The sequence below is a fragment of the Simochromis diagramma genome, unplaced genomic scaffold, assembly GCF_900408965.1.
Source record: "Simochromis diagramma unplaced genomic scaffold, fSimDia1.1 OVJJ01000024.1, whole genome shotgun sequence".
NCBI classification, from domain to species: domain Eukaryota; kingdom Metazoa; phylum Chordata; class Actinopteri; order Cichliformes; family Cichlidae; genus Simochromis; species Simochromis diagramma.
The window spans coordinates 355,824-373,846 of NW_024387332.1; the positions used below are offsets into that span (position 1 = coordinate 355,824).

Sequence of the window (18,023 nt, forward strand, 5' to 3'; positions counted from 1 at the left end):
ATTATTACTACGTTTAACTGAACATGTTAGCAGGAGCTCTAAATACAGAAGGTGGTTGTTAAACAGCGTCTGAAGCACCCAAACAGTTCGATAAGTAGGACGCTGGCCTTCTTGTTCTGTCTCTACTTAATGTCAGTTCTATAAAACATATTCCTGTCGCTCATTTCGTTTAGAAAAAACAAGAAAAGAAAATCACAATATCCAAATTAACTTCAGACTAATGCATAACAGAGTCAGTTTCTAAAAACAGCATATTATTCACTTAAAGTTTAACATGTCCAATATTCAGATTTGCTTTCTGTGCAACTAAAGATGGAGATCAGACTCGTGTCTGCGTTATAGCTGAAACTATAACTACACATTATTGTGTGTTAAATGTGCTTCTACTTCCTTGCTAGATTTTCCCACTAACAGTAGCGGGACACTGAAGTGCGCATTTCAGCTACACAGCAGGTTATGCATGCAGACTGGATTGGACAGATCCAGACTTTCTACAATTGAAGCGCAGATTGGAGATTCCTGTCAGTCTTCTCGTATTAATCTGAAATGGTGAATATGTGAAACATTTTCCTTACGATGTGTTCAGTCTAAAACAGTACCACAGAGTTTGTAGAACACCTCAAACAGTCGAGCAGAGATCTGATACTTCCTCCTCTGATACGGAGCATTATTGGGAATGTGATCAGTCTGAGCATAACGTGAAAATAATCTTCCAAGAACAGACAAAACCACCTGTTGCTGATTTCAGTAAGTGTGCAAAAAACAGATTGTTCCTGTAAACCCAAGCAGTTTGTTCAGGGACAGCCGAGGACAACTGAAAGTGGACAAACACATTCTTCAAGCTGTTACTTGCAAGTTTTTCATAAACGTTCTCTCTGCTCACTATAGTCTGTTTAGGGCCTGTGGAAAGTACTTGAGGAAGATCCTATAAGCGATCTCGTACGTGTCTCCCTGAGGTTTGGTCGGGTACTTTCTGCCGTTGTAAATGAATCCTTTTTCTATTTGGAATACCGCCTGGTTGAAGGCAGCCTGCTTGAAGGGTTGTCCGCTGTTCAGGCATTCCACCAACGTTTGGACAAACAGGCCCCATCGCTGGGCATAGTAGTCCTCCATGAGCCCCCCCCACTCTTTGCTGGCATAGTCCAGGATCTCACCACTGGGACCCCAGAGAGTGATCTGGTTTCTGGCATTCATGTCATAGAGCTGCGCCTCCTTGTCATCCACGGCGAGGGACCGAGCTCGCTCCAGCCACGTCCCCAACAGGAAGTTTCGGTTGCTACTCAGCAATCGATTGAGCTCCGGCAAGAGGTCATAGACTAGCACACCACCTGCAGTCAGCAACTCTGACAGGTTTTGCTTCTTGAAAGCATCTGCAATATCTCGATAAAAGGACGTAGTCAGTACTTGTAGCACCTCCCGTGTCACATCCACAAGATCGTACCTGAATGTCTCTTTGGACATAAGAGAAGGAGCTGCATCCATGATGAGTTTCCAAGCTTTGTACAAGTCAGCGGGGTCATACCAAAGCCCAGTGTTCATGTGAAAGGATGGTCTGCGGACCAGTGGGCTGTGGTTGTGGTTTCGGTAGTGTGGGTCACTGCAGTTGTAAATGCTGGCAAATAAGAGCCTCCATGCAGCAGTCAGGCTCTCTTGTGTATTGCCATAGCGACGTATGGCATAGAGCGACACCCACTTGGCCAAGTTGACTGGCTCCTTGCGCCAAGCCAGCTCACTCATCAGTTCATACGTCACAGGATTCTGCTCAATGCCTTCTGGTGTCATGCCTATGCCTACTAAGGTGGAGTTTGGGAAATGCAAGGCTTTAAAAGGGCCTGAATTGATGCTCTCAACCGTACCAAACAGCCCACTGTTGCCCCCAAAGTTCTGCAACATACACCAAATGAAGGGCTGCCCATAGAAAGACTCTGTGTAGGAGAAGATTGGCTCGGTCTCTGCAAACAGGTCCAGCACAATCATCCGTCCAAGGGGCACTCCGTGTAGTAGGGCCTGAATCTGGGCTGGTTTCCAGAATGCTGCATCGCTGAAGAACAGCCAACCTTGCATCAGCCAGACTGCCTGGGGATCAACTGGAGAGAAAAACATTTGGATAAGGACCACACAATAGACCAGTTCTTGAACATGGCTCAAAATCAGCAGGGAGCTTTAGCAAACTGTCTGTGCAAGAAAATTGTACAACAGGTCATCCGTGGGGCAACAAACTAGGGCAATTATTGTACTTGGACCCAGAAATTGTCACGGTTCAGGCAGCTGATTCAAACACTCACCTTCTGTCATTGAGGCAAAGACTGAGTGACTGACTGCAGACAGGTAGGCGGGGTCAGAGGAGGGTGGAGTCATTTCATTGAAGGTGTCTGTGCTGTAAATGTGATCCGTCCCAAATTGCTTCAGCACTTGGGACAGATACAGGGAACCAATGTGGTGGAAAAGGGGGTCTTGTGGGTCTAAGACAAGCGAACATGAGTAGCTGCAGTTGAAATGAGACCATGGCCCCAGTCTGGTTACTCTGGCCTCTGGATACAGCCTGAAACACAAGCAAGCAGCAGCAATACTAACTCTCTAGTCACAGAGTGGTTACATGAAATACGTTTGACGGACACAGAGATGCAGTTTGCTGCTACAGGACAAACTAACAAACCAATTCAAACAATTCTGACTACCAGGAAAAAGTGATTAAAGCATTTCTTTTTTTAAATTCTAAAACAGAGATAAACAAGACAAACACAGTGCAGATGAAAATAAATGGAAAAAAGGCAGCTTCATCAGTAAAGGCAAGCATGTTATAAGAATGCCTGAGCTTTCTTATATCTACATCTCGGGCAGCTAGATTTGACATATTTCTGTATCATTTTTGAATAATACAGATTGTGCTGGGACAAACTACAGATCCAACACGGATCCAGATGGGATGATTTGGGAAATCAGATCTACTGCGACTCCATTTTGGATCCATCGTGCTGTGTAAGTGGACTAACCCGGGCACACATTCATGATCTGTTATGGAGCCTACTGTACTGTGTGGTAGGTCTGGTTCTTTTTATCAGTGGAAAATATCCAGAGTTTCAGAATTGTTGCCTCTTTTGATGAAATGTAATTATTTAATTCCAACATGAAATGCTCAAAAACAGACCGAGAAACCTTCTTTGTAAGAGATGGTGGTATAGTGTGTTTAAAACAGGCTAGCTGAGATGAACACGAGAGTTCATTAAATGCTACGCCTAATATTCCTAACTTTACTAGTGACAAACACATTTGGCAAGGTCCGATCGTGGCTCAAGAGTTGGGCGTTCGTCTTGTAATCGGAAGGTTGCCGGTTTGAGTGCCGGCTCTGACAGTCTCGGTCGTTGTGTCCTTGGACAATACAGCCGTTGTCTACTGGTGGTGGTCAGAGGGCCCGGTGGCACCAGTGTCCGGCAGCCTCGCCTCTGTCAGTGCGCCCCAGGGTGGCTGTGGCTACAATGTAGCTGCCATCACCTGTGTGTGAATGTGTGTGTGAATGGGTGGATGTGTAAAGCGCTTTGGGGTCCACAGGGACTAAGCAAAGCGCTTGACCATTTCATTTTAACGAAGGTAAATGGTCTGGTACTTGTAGCGCCTTTCTACTGAACTTGAGCACTCAAAGAACTTTTTGCTCCCCTCTGGTCACAAATACCTTCACCCAGTGTTTTTATCTGTAGTTAACCTCTATCTAACACTCACGCGTCACGATTCAGCATCTCACCCAAGAATCATTTGACACAGGAGGAGCCCGAGATCGCACCAACCTGTGGATTAGTATATGACCCGCTCTACCACTTGGGCCATAGTCACCCAGGTAGCGACCTGTTAGTAACTTTTATTGCAATGATCAATGTCTGCTGGGTTTTGGTGCCAAATGACTGTCTCGGGATATTTGCATAACATGATTACATTGGCTAGCAGTTGCATTTGTGTGTTTGAATAAAAACACGTGTGCTCTGATTGGCTGGCACTTCCAAAGTTAAACAGCATGAGCAAAGCAGGCCAACAGATCCATAGTTCAGTTTGGCAGCTCGTGACGTCACTCCAACCAAAGCGAATGAGAAGCGAGCGTGTCAAAGCCTGAAATGCATCCATGTGAATCCTGCCTCACAACATCCTCAGAGCTTTCTCAGCCTCAGGTCGAGATCACTGTGTTTCCTTACATGTGGCATTACCAGCATGCATATGGTGGTAAGCACAAAACTTACGGCTGCGAATGTTAGATAAACGTGATGTTGCATGTGTACTTGTTTCTTTCACAAGGTAAGAATAAGACTCAGTGACGGTGTAACAGAGAAACAAAGATCAGTTTGTCAGAAGGACAGTAACCGCAAACACGGACTAGATTTAACTACATTCAAGTAAAATTAGTGATGCTTGGTCTTCTTGATAATATTTCACTACATGTCAGGAGGTACTGGCCATTTTCTTCACAGTCTATTTTTATCCACTTTTGATATTTATTGACTTTACAGCATTTGTACTTCAAATCACAATTAACCCCAGAAAATCTATTATTTTGAGCCTCAACAATGCTGTTTATGTGGCAAAGTAACAGTAACATCATGAACACACAGGCAGACTGCATTGCTCATTAAATTAACTGGTCAAGTTGATGGTTAGTAGTTGCAGAGCCTGCAGAACGTCTCACTCCTATCAACACTTTTCATGTTAACTTGGCCCACACTCTAGTCCCAGTGCTGTAACGGCAGATAATCATCACACATCTGTAAGAAAAATAAATACCAGCAGCCAATCAGACTGGTTTATGTAATTATTAATGGCAGCACTGGTTTGGCTGTAAGTACCTATAAGACTAAGTTTGCTGTGGCACAGAGCAGAAAATGATGTTGAGACATAAAGAAGAGTGACCTGAGGATTCCCTTGGGGATGTTTCCAGAGAAGGCCGGCAGCACAGGGATCATGCCAAAGGATCTCATCCGCTCTAAAATCTTAAACTGGAAAAAGTAAGGAAAAAGTGATGTGAGATGATTGAGTCCACAGCAGTGTCTCAGCGTACATTCAACTTCGTTTAAACACAAATGGTTTTGGTCCATTGACATGTTGCTGTGTTGAGGTTTGATTACTTGAAGGTAGAGCTGGTTCACGTGCCAGGACTGCGGCAGAGGTCCACCAAACTTGAACAAGTTTGCCATACGGTTCCAGGCAAGGAACGCCGGACCGGAGAAGAACTCTTCTATCTCTGACTGGTTTAACCCGAGAGCACGGTAAACCTAAAAACAACAAGAGCAGCTGCTAAACACTCACAGTCGGCATTTTGTATCTAGTCCCAACTTATTTCAGTGTAAAGCAAAGTTTCCTAGATGTCTTATGTACTGGCTTCTGGCTGAGCCTGTTCTCCTCCAACTTTAACTTCTTCCCCGTACTGCTCAGAGAATTATGCCAACCAGCTGTTAAACACACTACAGAACTGAAGTACAAAAGCTGATCTAGTCCTGATTCATATCATTGCAAGAGCTGCAGAAAAAAAAAACATAGCTGAACTTTCAGACTTCCTCACCTCCTGCCACAGGGCTTCTTGGCCAGTGAAAGCCAGCGGCAGATTGATTCCATTCAGTGCCATCCAATCAATCTCTCTCTCCCATCTCGGCCAGTCCCACCACACGGAGGAATAACTAAAGGTGCAGACGTTCTGATAGTACCGGAATCTAGATACAAATACACAAATATGTGGCTTAGAAATGCATTTAATACAGAAATATAATACAAATGTAGTATAATGGTGTGATTATAGCACGGTGGTTAGCACTGTTGCTGCACAGCAAGAAGGTCCTGAGTTCAATTCCACCATCAGGCCGGGTCTTTTTGTGTGGGTTCTTCCCACCGTCCAAAGACATGCAGTTTGTAGGGATAGGTTAATTGAAAAATCTAAATAGGTGTGAATGGCTGTCTGTCCCTGTGTGTTGGCCCTGCGACAGACTGGCAACCTGTCCAGGGTGTACCCCGCCTCTCGCCCTATGACAGCTGGGATAGGCTCCAGCGCCCCCCGCGACCCTGAAAATGATAAGTGGAAGCTTGATGTGATGGATGGTGTGATTGATCGTTTGCAGTGTTATTGCTGTATTAGAACGGGGTTTTTTCCCCAATAACCTGTAAAGCCAAACTATTCCTACTTTATAAATATGATGGCTGAGCTCTATATCATGTTTTAAAGACATGATGATAAAAACAGTTTGTGTTACATTCAATCAGTAAAACTGTAATACTATTTATGTGTCCTCAAAATATACTCTAAATCACACAGCCCTGCCCCTCCTTCACTCTGCACCTCCAGCTCTCCTCACACTCAAAGTTCTCCAGCAGAATGAAGGGAGGCACCAAAGTCTGAAGGTGTGCATCAGCTTCACACTGCAAGTGCATTGTTGTAGTGGTTGACGATGCTGATTTGTTGAAAAAACACCTGGAGAAAAAGGTGGCTGCAAACTGTTGTGTTTCTGTGACTGCCTGGCTGTCCTAGGAGGAGGGATTTGGAGGTATCCAGGTAACCTCAGGGTTAAAACTGGGTAATACAGCCTAATAGGCTAGAGCCTATCACCTATTAGAGTGAGAGGCAGGGTCGCACCCTGGACAGGTCGCCAGTCTGTCACTGTCTTGAACAACAGTTAACACCTTTGAGTACAAAGTTGTTCCTTGAGTCCATACAGTCCAGACCTAATCAGCATCATTCACTGTCATTCCTTCAGCTGTCCTGTTTGTGAGCGGTTGGATTCAGAGCCACTCATGAAGTACAGAGTTACAACACCAACATATAATAAACTTTTCATATAATTCAATTTTATTTATAGGGCACCAAATCACAACACGGTGCTTAAATATTGCACTGAAGTTTAAACAGGAACAGTCAAAAAGAAAAACACATAAAGCTACAACACTTCAACTGTTCCAGTGAAGTGAGAGTGGAGGCCTGGGTGTAGACACTCCCTGTATGATGCTGAAGGATTACACACTGCTCCCCACAACTATGTTACAGACATGAGCAAAGTAAACTGAACCACACATGCTGCCGATGGTTCAGCCCAGCCACTCTGCACATGACATAGCTGCAGTGAGCTGATGCGGGTCTAATGCACAACAGACAACTGAAAGGAAGAGTCCTTTAAAAGGGCCTGGCGGCAGTACAAGCGCTCAGAGAAAACAATGACAAATGTGTGACAACGCTCCATTTCTCATGCACCCGGGTTTGTTGGGTTGTGGGCAGCGAGGCTGAGAATCAGGCTGAGACGGTACCCCGGCATCGTCCTGTGTGTAGTTTGAACCTGTCACAAAAGCACTCGATGTGCAATTGTTCTTAGGTGACGGAGAACTATGAGAACCATCGACTGTCATGCCATCGGGGGCTGTGACTGCAACAGGTCTACTCTGTGGTGAGCAGTTCCCAGGAACGACTGAGAGGAGCTGGCGAACATCCAATGTAACGGGTGTGAAGTGGATTTGGTGGGAAAACATTTTTCTTAGTTATGTACATGTGAACTGTAATTTCATCTGACAGCAGGACTGGGATGCTCTGTAACATCATCAGTGGTGAACCTCCCAACCAGCTGCCTGTGACTACATGGAGCTTAAACCTGAACGGGAAAATGTGACATGACATGTTTGAGGTTTTGTGTTTGTTTTTTTTAATCCAAGTTTAAAATATATAATGAATTAAAAATGTAAAAACTCTAGTAAAGTAAAAAGTGGACAATGGCTGTGTCAACAACAAATAAAGAACTGACAGACTGAGATTTGTTTACCTTCCTGTTACATGTTAATGGAGCTGTGACACTATGAGTGCAGCGGCCTAAAACCTCTGTCACCCTCTGTAGGGACCAGGCCATTATTTTGGGAAAACTAAAAATATTTAAGTCACGTAGCCAATGACCTGTGAATGACATAATGTTTTATAGCTTTGTATTTTTTTTTGTACCACGTTCAAAATAAAGATTCAATTCATGTAGCAGATGTTGCCCACACTTCAAGTTCTGGGGGTCTAAACGCATTACAGCTGATCCGATGTCTGTGTGGGGGAAGCACACACACACACACACACACACACACACACACACACACACACACACACACACACACACACACACACACACACTTTCTTTCCTCCTGTTGTTTGCTGTGTGTGAGGTCAGGAAGTGTCAGTTTGTTGTCTCTGACATGGAAATGAAACTTGAGCTGCTCACAGTTTGGACACACGGTCTAACCAGGTGAGAGTCACAGAGGGCTTTGACACCAACCTTTGTAAGGACTTGGCGCATTAAACGGGTCCCTCACCGGTCTCTTGTAAGCCTGCAGAAACCTTTGTGAGGACGGTGCGGGTCACTGACCTGTGCGGGGTGCTGATGCGCAGGACGCCGGTGAGCTTTGGCAAAGGTCTGGGCAGATCCAGCTGATTCCCGGACCAGGAAACGTGGCAGTTGCAAAAATACTTCAAATAATTATAAATCCCGGAGGCCACGGCCACCCCGGTGCTGCCTGTGGCGACGACCTTGTTGTTTTTGGTGGACCTGAGCTCGCACACGTCCAGGCTGTCGTTGGAGAGGCTCCCGTTGACCGACACGATGAACTCGGCCGATCTGTTCCCCAGCAGCCGCCTCAGCAGCTCGGTCACCGCTCTGCCCTGCGCTCGGTCGCTGGCTCTCGGTCTGATGTGGTCCAGAGAAGGAAACCTGCAGCGTGCGCTCACACACAGGCTCCAGACGAGCAACAGAGCCAAGCAGCAGCCGCTTCCGCCTGACATTTTGAGCCCTGTCCACGGGAGACACTTTCCCACCGTTGCATAAGTTTAAAAACGAGTTTATTTGTCTATTTGCGGAGAACCCGGAAGCGTTGTTTTACCAAAAGCCTGCTGGCCAATCAGAGAAAGCGCTGCGGCCTACGTTGACTGTCAGCCAATCGGCGAGTGTTGTTTCCTTAAAGCTTTTTGGCACGTGATCAGTTTGTCACATGACAGTAAACTTAGAGAAGTGTTGTGCGAGTTACTACTGTTAAACTGTTAAAGCCAGTGTTACCGACGGCACCGACGCCTTAATCACAGCTCAGCAGACTCACAGTGGTCATAGCAGCAAATATACAACAAACATCAAGCACTCAGAAAATCAGTGTAGAAACAGATATGCTGGATAAATAGATAAGTATAGAGATATAGGTGTAAATATAAAAAGAATAGTATGTGTCGTGGTGTACAGTGACAGTGGGCTTTGAGGTGTTATTAGTTCTGTTCCAAATGTGTGGATCTGACCCAAGTGGGTGAATTAAAGAGTCTGATAGCAGCAGAAGGAATGACTTCCTGTAACGCTCCCTCAGACAGCCAGGCTGAAGGAACCTGTTGCTGAAACTGCTCTTCAGATTGTCCAGTGTGTTATGGAGGATGGGAGTCACTGTCCATGATTACCAGCAGTCAGCAGTCTGTCACTGATCACCTCCTCCAGGGTGGAGAGCTTCACGCCAACAACAGACTCGACCTTCCTGATGAGTTTGTTCAGTCTGTGTCCTTTGCTTTGATGCCTGCACCCCAGCACGCCACAGCAAAGATGATGGTGCTCTCAACAACAGACTGATGGAACATATATATGCAGCCTGCTGCACCATGCAGGGAAGAGCAGCGTGTTGTGATTCATGAGCTGAATCATCATTAATGTGTACATCCTGAACACTGAGTTCAACTTTCCATAATGATTAGTCAACACAATAAAACATGCTTCAGCTTTTCACGCAAACTACTGCAAAACAGAAAAGCAGCATTTTTGAATCAGAGTGCAGCATCAAGGCAGTTAAACGTCTGCGATACTGATCTGCTCAGCAGAGGCATCACCTGTAATGGTGTAACAGGTGGAGGCCTGACACGTTTCCACTCATCTTTTCTGACATAGAAATAAATAATCACCAGTTTTGCGTTTAGCTAAACAGTGGGCCCAAGGATATTTCAGCAAAATAGTCCACGTCATCAGTTTTTTACTTTTCTTTTCAGGATGTCTTTGAATTCTCTCTGTAGGTTCATCATTTTCATTTCCATCAGTCATAGCCAGTCTGCATCAGCATGATACAGACATTGAGATCTGATGTGTTGTCAACGTGTTCCTTTCATTTTTTTTGAGCAGTGTATTTAGAAACTGGGTGTTCTGGAGACCCACATTTATAAACGTGGCTGTTTTAAACCTCTTTCAGCTGAACGTTTTCCTGCCTCTGTTTAGTACATCAGGACTTGGTAGGGTAGCTCAAATAATTCAAAACATATCGACCAAAAAGTCCATTACAGAGGACGTAAATGAACAGGCCAGGTATCAGCGGCTCCAGCACTTTGGGTCAGCTTCTGTTTTAAATGTGTTATTTAAATAAAACTGAGTAATAACAAATGGTCTTTCTATTCAGACAATGTTCATAATTCCTGTTTTCAGGTATATTTATTAAACACAACTTAGTGGGCTTAATATAACATCTGAGTGTATGAATATTGTCTAAATGTAATCGAGTCGTGGTCTTTGACTCAAGTTCAAACACAGCAGAATCATTTCCTTCCACAGAGTAAGGTGATCCATATTTGACCATGATATCTTTCAGAACATGAGCTGCCAGCTAGTGTTGCTTGTTTTTTCAGTAAAGTTCAGCTGGTTGACGTCTTAGCTTGGTGATACTAGGAGGCTAACATATGCAGATTAGCTTATGAAACAAGCGTAACTTTATCAACCGCCAGCAGGCTAACACTCAGTTACTATCACTGTTCAAAGGTTTGTTATCATCACACAGCCATCAATGATTCTCCAGTGTTGTGTTTGACCTCAGCTCGTTGTGTACTTAACACAGACACACATGGACAGCTCAACTCTGAAAGAGAAAACAAGGTCAGATTTGAAGTCGTCCATTTAAAAAGAAAGAAGTCGTATGAACTCTGGAGAGGATCAAAATAAACTCACCTTACTTGTGGAGGTGAAAAGAGGGCGTGCCAGACAGTCAGGAGCCAATCAGGAGAGGGAGAGAGGTTACAGAGGGAAGGCACAGACGAGTAAATGAATAAGAGTCTTTACTTCGATCACTGTCACCTCAAATATGATTCATACCGCGTAGTTTTGCTTTCTCTCATCATGACTGATGTAACAAAAAGTTTGGGAATAACTCCGACGTGGGGATGAGCACAGCATCCGTCTTACCTGAAAAGACTGATTGTTGTGCAGCCATGACTTTTGATCCCAAAAGCAGGTCGAGCAGCCACAACGTGTCACTATGACAGTAACACAAGTACACACAAACAGCTAACCACACACAAACACTTGTGCAGCTCTGGTCCATATCAGAGAATCTCTTGGTGAACTGAGTCATTTGACTTGTTGTAACTGCTCAGAATCAGTTCAGACTTTTTTTAGTCTCCATAAATTTTCTCCAACAAAAGCAAATCTTGTCCGATTGTCCAACAGCAGGAGACGATGGAGGAGCTGCTGTTGTTGCCGACCTCAGTCTGCACAGCTTATGCTCAGCACCAAGGTGAGAGAGCCGGTGACTGAAGGTAACGAGGACACAGGTTCTGACTTTGTACTTTTAGTGCTGCACAAAATAAATGAGAGTAAGAATGGACGCTATGATGTTTGAAGAATATTTGTAACAGGTTTTCCTCACTTTACAAGCGACAGTTACCACTTTAGATTTTTATCTACAATTTATTTATTTTTATTAGAATCAATAAAGAAACAAAAAATCTCCGTCAGACTCAAACAAATACAAAAAGGACATAATGATGTACTTCAAATGCTGAACATTGACAGTGCAACATAGAAAGCTCATCACAGGTTTAACAGAGAAAATGTACTGTTTGATGCAAAATAGAGCTGGGCGATATGAGATTTTTTCATATCACGATATGTTTTTTTCATTTCAGGCGATAACGATATCTATCACGATATAAGCCAAATAACTATATTTGTAAGATTTAAATGTGCCGTTGCTCACAAGTAAAATGTGAAATAATCAGCAGCTTGTTTTTATTTAAATATTTATTTCCCATAATAAGTTCAACAGGGCAGATGTACTTAAGGAACATGAGACTTTTTCAGATAAAGGCAAATATTGCAAACTACACAAAAGGCAGCCGCTAAAGCGTTTAAGTTTCAATTGTACAATTACCACTATTGAATACTAAAAATATTAATTCTAAAAATAAATCTTAGTTTGTTTTACAGAAGAACAGACAAAACTGACTAACTTTTGTCAATATCAAATAAACTGAGAACTAAAAGGAAATTCTCAATCTCTCCTTGTTGTATAGCTGAGCTTTTCAAACAGTTGTAACAGTTACTTTAGTCTGTCAAAAGCCGAATGACGAATTAGCGCTTCCAGTCAGAGACTGAGGCTACGTCCACACGTACACGGGTATTTTTGAAAACGGAGATTTTCCGTTTTCGTTTTAAAAAATAATCCCGTCCACACATAAAGGGAGAAATGAAAGAAAACGCTGCTATGAACATGCCAAAGCAGCAGGTGGCGCTAGATTCCCAACCGTGCAGAAATGTTGGCCAATCAGAAGTCTAGAAGCCTCGGTGGGAAAAAGTAAACAAAGCTGGGGCATAGAAGCAGAACCGAGTCGTATGTGTGGACGGACAGTAACTGTGTGTATATGTAAGCATTTAAACACTGCAGAGAGTACAATTAACAGTAACAGTATTGTAGAAATTCATTTCACCGAAACAATAACGTGACGCATGCACCAGTTTATTGTATTTCCAGACTTGCTTTCGGCACAATTTACAGTGCACGCTACTCTGTTTTTTGTCAGACTTGAAATAGCCGAAATACCTTCACACTAGGAACTTCTATGGCTCTTCCGTTCGACAATCTCTCCGGCATTGGAACCATCATCTGTTTTCTCTTCGGTCACGCTCGGTTGATTTTTCTAGTCGGCACACTCGCTGGCTCCATTACCCGCTGGCTGCTTCCCAAACAAATACACGTGCGGCTTGGCACTTGTGCTGTACGTAACAAGTCACGCGACGTGACGCTGCGGCTGTGATTGGTTCGGCTCTGCGCTACTTAATTTGGATTGGCTGACCTTTTTTTTTTTATTTTATTTTATTTATTTATTTATTTTTTAGAGGACAAGAGCGGCAAGGTCTATCGCGATAGCTTAATTTCTCTATCGAGTAAAAGTTATATCGCGATACATATCGTTATCGTTCTATCGCCCAGCTCTAATGCAAAACATTTAAATCTGAGGGTCGGCAAACAGCAGGCAAAGACATCCTGGCGGCGCTGAACTAACCCTCTGAAGTAGTGGGTAACGTCTAACAGTAGCATTTGTCTGGGTAACATTTCAGCCCTCTGCTGCATCCCAGTGTGCGCCTGAAGTTGGTTACCATGGTCCTGTCGTTACCAAAGTCAGACTCCGCCCCACACACATCACAGATAAACTGAAAAATGTGGATTGACACATCTGAGAAAATTCCACAGGAGGCACGCGTGTTTGTTGCTTTGGAGACTGCACAATCCTCTTTTAAAAAGAAATGCTAATTATTATAGACACGAGTCCTGACAGGGTCTCGTCTCTTCTGTGATGTCTGAGGTCCTCCTGTTCCTTTGCAGGTCTTTCACCTCCCACTGGAGGGAGAAACTTCTTATGTCAAACTCACCACCAGTCCGTCACAGCTTTGTCTCTGTGCATGAGATTTTACTCTTCACTGGACTGAGCGCAGACTCTGTTTTCCCTCGCTGTCCCGTCTGAAGCTAATGGCTTCTTCCTTTTAAAGCCCTGTGAGGGCGCGTACAGGCTGAACTATGGTCGGGCTGCCTGACAGTGAAAATGAATGGAACTCTCTTTGCTCTACGTGGAACTCAAACGGGATGACAACAATGTGGGTCAATGGAAAGCGCAGCGACCGGAAAATCCTTAAGCATCACTCTGACCCGCTCTCCGAGTATCATTCTGGGTCAAGATCAAGACACTTGTGGTGGAGGCTTCAATGCAAAACAGTCCTTTGTAGAAGACCTGACAGATGTTCACCTCTGGGACAAGGAGATCTCTCTGTGTGATGTTAGCTCTGATATGCAGGGTCACTCTTTCCCTCCTGGTCAACTGGAAAAACCTGCAGGATCTCATAAATGGCACTGTGTGTGAACTTTGGTACCCTGTCCTTCTAAGAGCAGTGTTGGTCAAGTTACTTGAAAAAAGTAATCAGTAACTAATTACCGATTACTTTACTGATTACTTATTTTCAAAAGTAATTAGTTACTTAGTTACTTAGTTACTTTCTAAAAACACGATTTACAACCTGAAGAGGTGATAAAGCGATAGATCTTTCAGCCCAATTCTACTTTTTCTACATAATCCATCATACAAAATGTAATCAAATGGAAAAGTCTCTTTATAAAACTTGTTTTATTAGTTTTAACCTTTTAACTTTATGTATCAAGCAAAAATTTAATTATATGCAACATTCTCTGACTTGAATAAATTAGTTTAACATTTAAACCTATTTTCTACACATTCCAGCACATAAAATAAAATAGTTTTTTGTGTTTACACTCAGTCTTTCAAATAGATGCAAGTAAAGCACAGCAGAAAATAAATAAAGTCAAAGACTCAGCGGTCCTGTTGCTCTATTTTCACCTGTAAAGCAGGAGTGGGGTAGGCGGAGGTTTACCCTGGTGCAGGAGTGCCGCGGTCAGTTGAAGAATCCGCGAGTTTCTCTGTGAGGTTCCCATTACGTCGTAGCTACTCGGTGCTTGTTTAGGGGGGTTTTTCGCTGTAAAAATAAGTTTTCTTCCCACGCACGATGGACGCTAATGTTTTTGTCACTTTTTATGGAATCAAACTCAAAGCAAGGTCAGTACTTCCACGCTTTAAACGCTGCACGCTCATACTCTCTCTGCAATCGATATGTGATCCATGAGACATTCTCGCAAAAAAAATCACGGTTTTAGTAACGCAGTAACGCAGCGTTCCTACGGGAAAGTAACTGTAATCTAATTACCTTTTTTGCATTAGTAATCCCTTACTTTACTCGTTACTTAAAAAAAAGTAATCGGATTACAGTAACGCATTACAAGTAACGCGTTACTGCCCATCTCTGGTTAAGAGTGCAGTCAGCCTGCACAGACGTGCTGCACGGTGCCTGAAATCCAACCAACCCCTCGCGCTCTCACTGTCAGGCTGTACACGAGGAGCTCTCGCCCAGCTGGGACAGAAACCCTGATACGTGGAAGAGGATGGGTGGACTGAAATCTGTCATCAAACTGCTTTTCATCAGTTACCAAGAAGTGACGTGCCATTTAAAAAGCAGTGTAACATTTCTAAATAACACATGATTAAAAATGACTTTCTTCTTATTGTGCAAATTAATTGCATTATTATAGATTAAATTTTTTCTGTTTCTGTGTAGCTCGAAGTTCCATTGAGAGGTGGAACATTAAAGGGTTATTGTATTGATTTATCAATAATCACGATCCAATACTACAAAGTACTGAATATAAATTTGAAAAGGGTCTACATAATAAATGCATGTAAAAATCCCGTGATTAGTTCGTTATCTCTGGAAACATGAGACATGTTGAGGATGTCACTGAGCCATTGAAATCGGCTGTGTTGGATCATCATCTAAAACCTGCAGGACCCTCGAGGCCTGGAGTCCCACATCCCTGTTTTAGAACAACACGAGAGTCAGAGGGAGACAAGAATTAATGTTTTACGGAGAATAACAGAACCTTGGATAACACAAAGTGTACAAATTCAAGCAAGAAAAGTATGAATGCATCCCACGTGACACATCCAGAGGCTCAGTTTAAAGCATGGCGACTTTCTCCTCTGTAAACTTCAGATCTCTGTGAAGCTTGAACACATCTAATGGTAATGTCTTTGCTGCTGCCATTGGTTAAAACAGATACATACAGTCAGATCTACTCCACGCTTTTGACTGTGACCCATCTCGTAGTGACTGCGCTCATGTTTCTGTCATTTATTTCCACAACAGAAACAAACAAGAAGCCACAAACACTTTATTTCCTCAACAAACACTTTGGTCAAAAAACACTCGTAAGAGGCCAAATCATTTCATCAAACCTGCACACAAACATCTCTGATGTGTGCCAGGACAAGAACAGAAAAACACGACGGAAAGATTCATTAAAAAAAAGTTTATTGTCATATTTCCAATCCCAACATCAAAGTTCCAGTAAACTGTAGGACAAATTCAGTAAAACAGACGGCGCACAGAGCTAACAGAAGCCAGCAAACACACAGACAGATACACAGACTGATTCAGGACGTTGGAGACTGTTGCATCAGTGATCAGGCTCAACCACACTGACTCACGTGACTGATCCACAGCTAACGTGGACTCGGCTGAGGTTCAAACAGTTTCAAGAACAGCTGGGTGTGGCCGGTATTTCTGCAGAATTATATAACAATCTAACACAAACTAAGGTACGACTCAGTGCGAGTTGAACATACTGAGTCGTACCTCACACTGTTGCCCCATAAAGAAAATGAAGACTTCCCAAAAGCTACCTGGAGTCGGACGTTTCTATAAAGCAACAGTGGTCCAAACTGAAGAGAGGCTGCAACAAAACAGTGACCCAAAGCAAAGGAGTCAAGAAAAGAAGAGCGACCTGTGACGGCCCGAATGCTCTCCACACATTTTAAACACCCACAAACACCCAATTTGTTCTTGAAGCTTGAAAGAGAAATCCAACATACGAGAGCTACAACATCTGAACAGAAACTACGCACACGGTTAAAACTGCTTCGTAACAATCAGGGCAGTTCACCATCTACCTGGGCCCGCATTCACAAAGCTCTCCTGCTGCTCCCAAACCTCTAAAGTTTATCTCTTTAAAGTTTGGACTGAAACCTTGGAAGAAGTGAGAATAAACTGTGACAAGGCCTGAAAGAAGAAACACTTGGGAGTGGAGGAGACATGGCGTGAAGATGGAGCGCACACCTACACTCGACAACATTCTGCACGTTTTTCCCTCGCAGGGGAACATGTATGCATTTGGTATCATCTGGGTTACTCACCTTTTTACACTTTAGAGCATTCAATAATAACTGAAGGACGACATGCCAGAGAGCAGTCTCGAAACGTTGGACATGACAGGTTGGAAGCAGCTGCCGATTACCCGCCAGCGCCACGGGGAGTTTACTTCTTTCTGCGGCGTGTACAGCGGCTGATGGACACGTGGATACACTGAGGACTCGTCTGCTTGTCCGTCTAACATTTGACTGTGTGCTTGTAGCCTGTACAAACTTCATACGATAAAGGCAGCGATTAACTGTAACTGTGCACGCATGCACATGGTTGCTGCACAGGTCCGATATTTACTGGGATAACATTTCTTGGGTTCTCATTCTAGATGCAGTGAGTTAGAGAAATGACAGTGAGCGCCACGTCACTAACACATCACTAACACGCCACTAACACGCCACTAACACGCCACTAACACTTCAGTTACTGTGACAAACAAACATGAAGAATCGGTCAGCGTGAGAAACGGAGCGATTTACAAATAATCAGCTAGACGAGGTGATGGTGGGTAAGCATTAGAGAACTATCAGCCCTTTTCAGATGAGTGTGCAAGCTTAGTTATGGCTTTTTAGATCATTGTACAGAGACGTGCATCACATCAGATAATATTTAAAATTATATGCCTAAGAAAAGTTTAACAGTATGAAGAGGTCGGAGAATTTCACCATCCATCCTTCTCATTGTCACAAATTTATAATGAAACAGTACATCACACACACACACACACACACACACACACACACACACACACACACACACACACACACACTGAGGTAAAAGTAAGTTTTGTCCCTTCTTTGCTTTCAGGTCCTCTGTGAATGTTCCCAAATCTACGAGTCGTCTAACAGGACGGCTGTGATGGTTGTGATTTCGAGCCGTGGTCGTAACAATCACTACGGGGGCTTCACTCTCTACATGGGTACCGTTTAAACGGGGACTGAAAACACTATTCACGTGAAAACATCAGATATGTAAAGAGCAGGCCTGAGTACC

The 18,023-nt window shown here is 43.6% G+C and overlaps 1 protein-coding gene across 1 annotated transcript; it reads right to left on the bottom strand.

The window, feature by feature from the left end:
- naglu (N-acetylglucosaminidase, alpha) lies at positions 1 to 11,839 on the bottom strand. The gene is made up of 7 exons (XM_040006326.1): positions 10,941 to 11,839; positions 8,355 to 10,851; positions 5,540 to 5,687; positions 5,106 to 5,252; positions 4,891 to 4,976; positions 2,286 to 2,542; positions 1 to 2,087 (listed from the first exon to the last, which is right to left on the bottom strand). Exons 2-7 carry the CDS (start codon positions 8,765 to 8,767, stop codon positions 883 to 885), a joined length of 2,256 nt encoding a protein of 751 aa, XP_039862260.1. The 5' UTR covers positions 8,768 to 10,851; positions 10,941 to 11,839; the 3' UTR covers positions 1 to 882.
- Positions 11,840 to 18,023: the final 6,184 nt, after the last annotated feature.

Excerpts from the sequence above, each read along its gene's own strand:
- naglu (XM_040006326.1), bottom strand. The coding sequence starts at position 8,767 with ATGTCAGGCGGAAGCGGCTGCTGCTTGGCTCTGTTGCTCGTCTGGAGC. Across the intron at positions 5,253-5,539 it reads AAGAAGCCCTGTGGCAGGAG|GTTTACCGTGCTCTCGGGTT; the intron begins GTGAGGAAGTCT and ends TGTTGTTTTTAG. Across the intron at positions 2,088-2,285 it reads CTTTGCCTCAATGACAGAAG|TTGATCCCCAGGCAGTCTGG; the intron begins GTGAGTGTTTGA and ends TTTTCTCTCCAG.